The 6,168-nt window shown below is 31.4% G+C and overlaps 1 protein-coding gene across 3 annotated transcripts in view; it reads left to right on the top strand.

Annotated features, from left to right (window-relative positions):
* Positions 1 to 5,821, top strand: part of LOC106466639 (irregular chiasm C-roughest protein-like) — a 55,661-nt gene extending 49,840 nt beyond the window's left edge. For 2 of the 3 annotated variants that reach the window (XM_022395518.1, XM_022395471.1), the window contains 3 exons: positions 542 to 652; positions 1,921 to 2,138; positions 3,322 to 5,821. In XM_022395518.1, coding sequence (XP_022251226.1) covers positions 542 to 652; positions 1,921 to 2,138; positions 3,322 to 3,666 — 674 coding nt within the window. In that variant the 3' untranslated portion in view covers positions 3,667 to 5,821. The remainder of the gene's footprint in view (positions 1 to 541; positions 653 to 1,920; positions 2,139 to 3,321) is intronic. The other variant, XM_022395572.1, reaches the window with a different exon arrangement.
* Positions 5,822 to 6,168: the final 347 nt, after the last annotated feature.

Genomic DNA, 6,168 nt, shown 5'->3' with positions numbered 1-6,168 from the left:
ATATATATATATATATATATATACAAGTTTATAAGCAACCCATGAGATGACACTATTCAAATCTAGTTTTTGAATTCAAGCAAATATGTAATTTTAATAACTGGGTGGAGAATATATCTCAACGCAACATGCGCATAAAAACGTTTTCAATCGGCAAGCAGGTTCTTCACAATGGTAATAATGTCCTTTAGGCCTTAATGCGTTTTAGCTAAAATAAACAAAAAATCTAGAATAGCTAATTATGACTAACTGTACTTAAAACTGATTATAGTTCCAACCACATTACAATTATTTACGATATTTATTTCTTTACCATTATATTTGCAATTATGTTTTTATTTTTGACTAAATATACCTTACAAATAATATTAGAATCATTCAAACAGTTATAAGAATATTGCTGATAATCTACACAATGCAAAAGAATTAGTAAAATTTAAGGTTAATGTCTTTCAGAACCAGTAAATGATGTTTTTTCTATCATATTACAAGCAAAAATATGCTTAAATTCTATTTCATAATTATTTAACTGATTTTACAGAAAATCTTCCGATGATGATAATCTTGGCTGGTGTTATTGGAGGGATTGTTCTTATAGTTTCTATAACCATAGTGATAATTCTTTGTCTTCGTAGAAAGCCTGCAGTAAAAGGTAACTAATGAAAACTTATTAAGTACCCTTAACATTAATTTTTTTTTCTTTCGTTCAGTACAAAGTTGCAAAAGCAAGTCTGTGTTAGATTCAAACGAAATGAACATTAAAAAAAGATGATAGTCTTTTTATAGATAACAAAACTTTCCACCTATGGGCATGACTTAGTATGATTATGCATGTTGTTTTAGTTATTAAAACAAAAAATAATATTTTGTTCGTACAGATGTTTAACTTTGAATGGTTAATATTCCCCCGAGGGTTTACTCTGGGAAACAAACTTTAAAGGAGTGAATGGTTAATACTCCCCCGAGGGTTTACTCTGGGAAACAAACTTTAAAGGAGTGTTTTGCACATCTCTGCATATAATCAACATTTTAGCACCTACTGTGTTTAGTGCAACTATAAAAAAAAATCATTAATACATTTCGTGGCCCAAGATAAATAACCTCATGGTCGTATATGCTACAACCACTTGATTATTGGTTGATCTCTGAAACTGATCTCATATAATCAGGAAGATGTTTTATTACCTAGTGCTCTGAATTAACTTATTACGAGTTTAGGTTATGTTTGTTTTAAACATTATTAAACAAAATAAAGTGTAATATACATATGTTTTAAATAGTTTACTTATGGGTTTGAATCTTAAAACCAACATTTTCTTTTTTTTTGATATAAAAATCAAAGTAATTTCAATTTTTTTTTCTTCACATTCTTATTAATTTTTCCATTTCAGTTCGAAATGTGTAAAAATAGCATTTCAGATCTAACTTTTGTCCCTCATAAGTTACTGCCCAAGAATATTTTCGTTCAGTACCAGAACTCATTAGTTGAACTGGATTATTAAAAGTAAAATATTCTATGAAACACTATTGATATAAGCAGTATCATAGTTTAAAAGTTACGGTTTATACACAGAAAGTTTACCAATTATTGGAAACCAATAAGCCTAAAAATTGTTATAAAAATCAAGTTCACTGCAGATATGTTTTTTCATACATTCTTCTTAATTTGTTCATAACGGCTCAAAATCAGGGGTGTGTAAAAATAGCATTTCAGATTTACACACCTCGGATTTTGAGCCCCAATAGACAAAGTAAGAGAAATGTGAAGTAAAAAAAACAACAATTTGATTTTTACAACGATTTTTAGGCCTACTGGTTTCCAATACATTTTTGGCTTTCAGTGTATAAACTGTAACATTTTGTTTTATTTGGACTCTAGAAGTACTAAATTAAGTTTCAAATTCAGTATCTGTCTTACAGTTGATGACTTTGGTCAAGAAAACAAAGCAAAACAGTCAGACTCGGCGTCATCTGGTGACTCTGATTTGAAAGTGGAAATTCGAACTGCTTCATCTTTATCAAATAACGAGCATGAAAGAAGTTGGGAGGAAACTAGTGATACAGCACGTGTACAAGATCCTCCCGATATCTATAAGTACAACATGGATTATACTGAACCAAAGTTTGCTCCAAAATTGGTGGGTAATATTTAAGTGGTTTTCAAGCTTCTTAGCTTTAGATTCACTTAGCTTTTAGTCCCCTAGCGATCAGAAAATAAACTATTTCCTTGTCAGAAAGAACCCATATCAAAGTTTTAGAACTAGAAGTTATGATGTTATACTGGAAACAAACTTCTCATTGCGATTAATATGAAGTAATTGGTGCGTGAAGAGCCTCAAATCTTGCTTTCGTTTTCTCGATTTACTCGAATGGTTTATACATACCTCAAAGTTAAGTTGATGAGCCGCAACATGACCGAAAGAATAGTGTCAGTTTCAGTCACTAAATATCTGACGTTTTAGTCTATTGAGAGCTGCATAGAACTAATTTGAAATTCAGATAGCATTAGTTTCCTGAATGAGCGTTCTATCTCTTCAGATCACAGTATCTCACAAATGTTCTTATTTTTGAGATTTTTGGACCGCGATGCACGCAAGTAATATACTCAAAAAGTACAGATATTTCTGCTCTTTTAAATTCCTTACTTATTCATATATATATATAATATACAATTTTCGAGCAAAAATAAAAATAGGCATAGAATTACTGAAAATGATTAAATGAAACTGTTTTTCGTACATGTCTCACAATGATTTACGAACCATTCCGATAAAGTTTTCATTTTTTCGTTTGAAGTCGCAATTAAGTGTTTATAACAATTGATTTTTAGGACTGTCAGAGTGAAATGTAATTTTTTTTTACTTATACGAACTAGAAAAATAAGGAATTACAAAATTATACTGAATTATCTAAGTTATGGAATCATCCGTAAATAATAAGTTGGTGGTTTCATTCTTTTGCTCCACTGAATCACTGAAGGTGCTGATAAAGGCATATATACCTTGCCTTTATATACACAGCTAAATATGTTCATATCTAGGTTGAAATAGCTTTACTCAGTGTAAAAAATCACAGAAACTTCTCAAAATATAACTGAATACTAAAATTGGAAGCTTATGGTCCCTTCCTTCATTTGCTCTTTCTCAAGAGACTTCTATAATCATGTTTATTTATATAACTTTTATTTTGTCATATCTAGTGCTTGAATTTACATAGGTCATTTCATTTGTTTTTTTGTTTTTTTACAATACTGAGAATGTCAGTATGTTTTCTCTTGTTCATAAGGTATGCCAAACTCTCAAATTTCCTATCTTTGCACAGGAAACTCAAAACAACAACGGTTATATCCCGTATGTGGATTTCTCCAGAGATTATAATGCACAAATAGTACACTTGAACTCTAGTCGAGACAGTGGTCTCTACGATAGCTCTCCGCAGCTTCTTAATGACTTGGGAAACCCTATGGATCCAAATTTCCGACCAGCTTATTCTAATCCTTACATGAGAACTTCACAGGCCAGCCTGTCTCCAGACCACGTTATTTACGGCAGTACTAGAGGAAACAGCCCCAAACCCCAAGTACCTTCCCTGCCTCCTAATCATTACATCACCAGTCAACAAATTCCAAGCCATTTAAAGCCTGGAACTTTAGCAACGCATGTCTGACAGTGGGAGGAAAGTATACTGTGACTTAACAGTATACTGCCATTGCTCATCAGTCTGTCAGCTTACATCAACAGCTCAAGTGGCCCGTTAATTGTTCGTATTTACATATATAGCGGGCTTCCTTACTTGTCTGATTTACCTGGAAGTAAGAAGCTTCAGCGAAGGAAATGGTAATTTATTATTATGCTCTTATGCTGGATGCTCTGTCGAAATTCAAGTTGATTCAAAAACATATATGAGACATAATACAAGTTAATAGAAGTAATACTTTCTTCAGGTAGAAGACGTTACTTGAGGAGAAACAGTCGTTATCGTTAGCCTGTGATAGGAAACTGAGGACACGTTAAATGAGAGATGTTTTGCGACTACTGGGAACCAGTGATCTTCTAACGTCACTGATATCAATTTACTCTCTATGATCCGTCATGACTTGAATGTAAAGCTATGTTGATCCTGACGTTTCCCACACCTTGTGATCAGCTGCCTTCTTCTTGTGGTGCTGTAGCCTGTCACTTTGGACCCTGACAAGATTATAAATGTGTAATACACTTGGTGTTCTATCGCCTGATCGTTGTGGTGAAAATGTGACATCCATCATTAGTATACTGTTCCACTTTATTATGACCATCAATCGGTTATTAGCTCATTTGACATTTATTCTTCCATTGTAATTTATCGTGTATAAGAAAGAGTAGTGTATACATATTTCATTATTGAATTTGTTTTGTTCATTATGTCTACTAAGTGGCAGTATTTGAATTCCACGATACCTATTACCAGTATGTGCATCATCAGTGCCTCCTAGTCGGTATCGGTGGATGTAGTCTTGCTGTTGTAATACCTTTGAAACATCAGTTGATGTGGAATTTGTTCTTGTAAAACGTTGGAAAATTTCAGACTTTCTAAACTTATGGAGTAATAAATAACAAACTCATAATGATAAAAAGACTGAGGAACTGTAAAATAAGACCTTAAGACTGTGTACGCAGTAAATGTTGTATATAGGCTTTGTTCTTGTGAAAACTTACGTTGTTTTTCGATTATTAATGAGACATTTTGCTTTGTAAAAACAAATTATCTTGAAGGTCTTATTATAAAACATTATTCAAACCACATAATTTAGGACACAATAAACGTTTTTTATAGACTTCCTGTTCGGAAAACCTACCTTTCAGGAATCTGACTTGAGGAGTGATGGACGTTCTTAATTGGGTAGCATTGCATGCAACCTCTCTTTCATTGCAGCTATATTTGTGACTTTTATGATACATATTTTTAGGTGTCGAACATTATCGTTTGCTATTATATATCAATCTTGAACGTATTACTGTATACATAAAAACATCAATTTTAAGAGAAATACACACTCGACAGCACGGTTTCTCAATCTTTTAAGTTTTTGCGTGATTATCGTATAGCTAAAAAATAAGGAGAAACAGAGAAAAATGTAAAACACAAGACGTTTTAGTTTTTACCTGAGTTTGAAATTGAAAGCTACTCCTAATGTAACTAGATTTAATTAAACACTGTTAGGAGTTCTTACACTTACAACTGTTGCTTGTTAGTGTTACTTTGCTTGAAACTTTATTATTATTTTAAAGCCACTATAATTTTAATGATTTCAAATAAAGTGATCACAGCATTGATTTATTATTTATATAACTTAATTCACATCTCATACTTTTAGATCTCTGAATATAGATATATTTTGATTATATTTACAGTGCTTAAAAACGATCATGAAATATATCTATGTCTGAAATAAATGCTGTTACTTATCTAGCACACTTCAGTATAAATATTTTTTAGTTTAGAAATTAAAATAGTAGAAAAGTGTATGCACTGAATTATGAACTTATGAATTTAGCTTAATTTTGACAATAGCAAAAACACGTGAAATATAAAATATACAGTCGATATATTTGTGTTTCCTTTTTTTATACAACAGATTATTTTAAAATAATAGTGTTATCGTTTTTAGTGCTGTGTTTGATGACAATATTATTAACTAATTTGAACCTTATTTTAGCATATGAACGGCCTAGAACAAAATGTTAACTACTTTATCATACCATTAGGTTTTAAATTTGTTCTTTCCAATATAATCAGCCGCCATAGTGGCTCAGCGGTAAGTTTGAAATATTATAACGCTAAAAACCGGGGTTAGATACCTGTTGTGGGCACAGCACAGATAGCCCATTATGTAACTTTGTGCTCAACAATAAAGAAACAAATAAAATATTCTTACCAGTGATGCGCGTTACAAAAATAAATTCTTAACGTAACTATAAGTTATATAAAAAATAAGTTTCGATTATAATACACACACACACACACACACACACACACACACACATATATATATATATATACAGACTGAGAGGTCTATTTTTGTTTTTGTTTTTGTTTTTCTTATTTACTTTTAATTTTATGTAGTTAAGGTAAGCGTGTTAGTTAGTAAATTTAAAATATATATATATACTAATTACTTGTTTGTGTGAG

Source organism: Limulus polyphemus, unplaced genomic scaffold (assembly GCF_000517525.1).
Source record: "Limulus polyphemus unplaced genomic scaffold, Limulus_polyphemus-2.1.2 Scaffold2, whole genome shotgun sequence".
NCBI classification, from domain to species: domain Eukaryota; kingdom Metazoa; phylum Arthropoda; class Merostomata; order Xiphosura; family Limulidae; genus Limulus; species Limulus polyphemus.
This window is presented reverse-complemented; position numbering and strand designations above follow the sequence as displayed.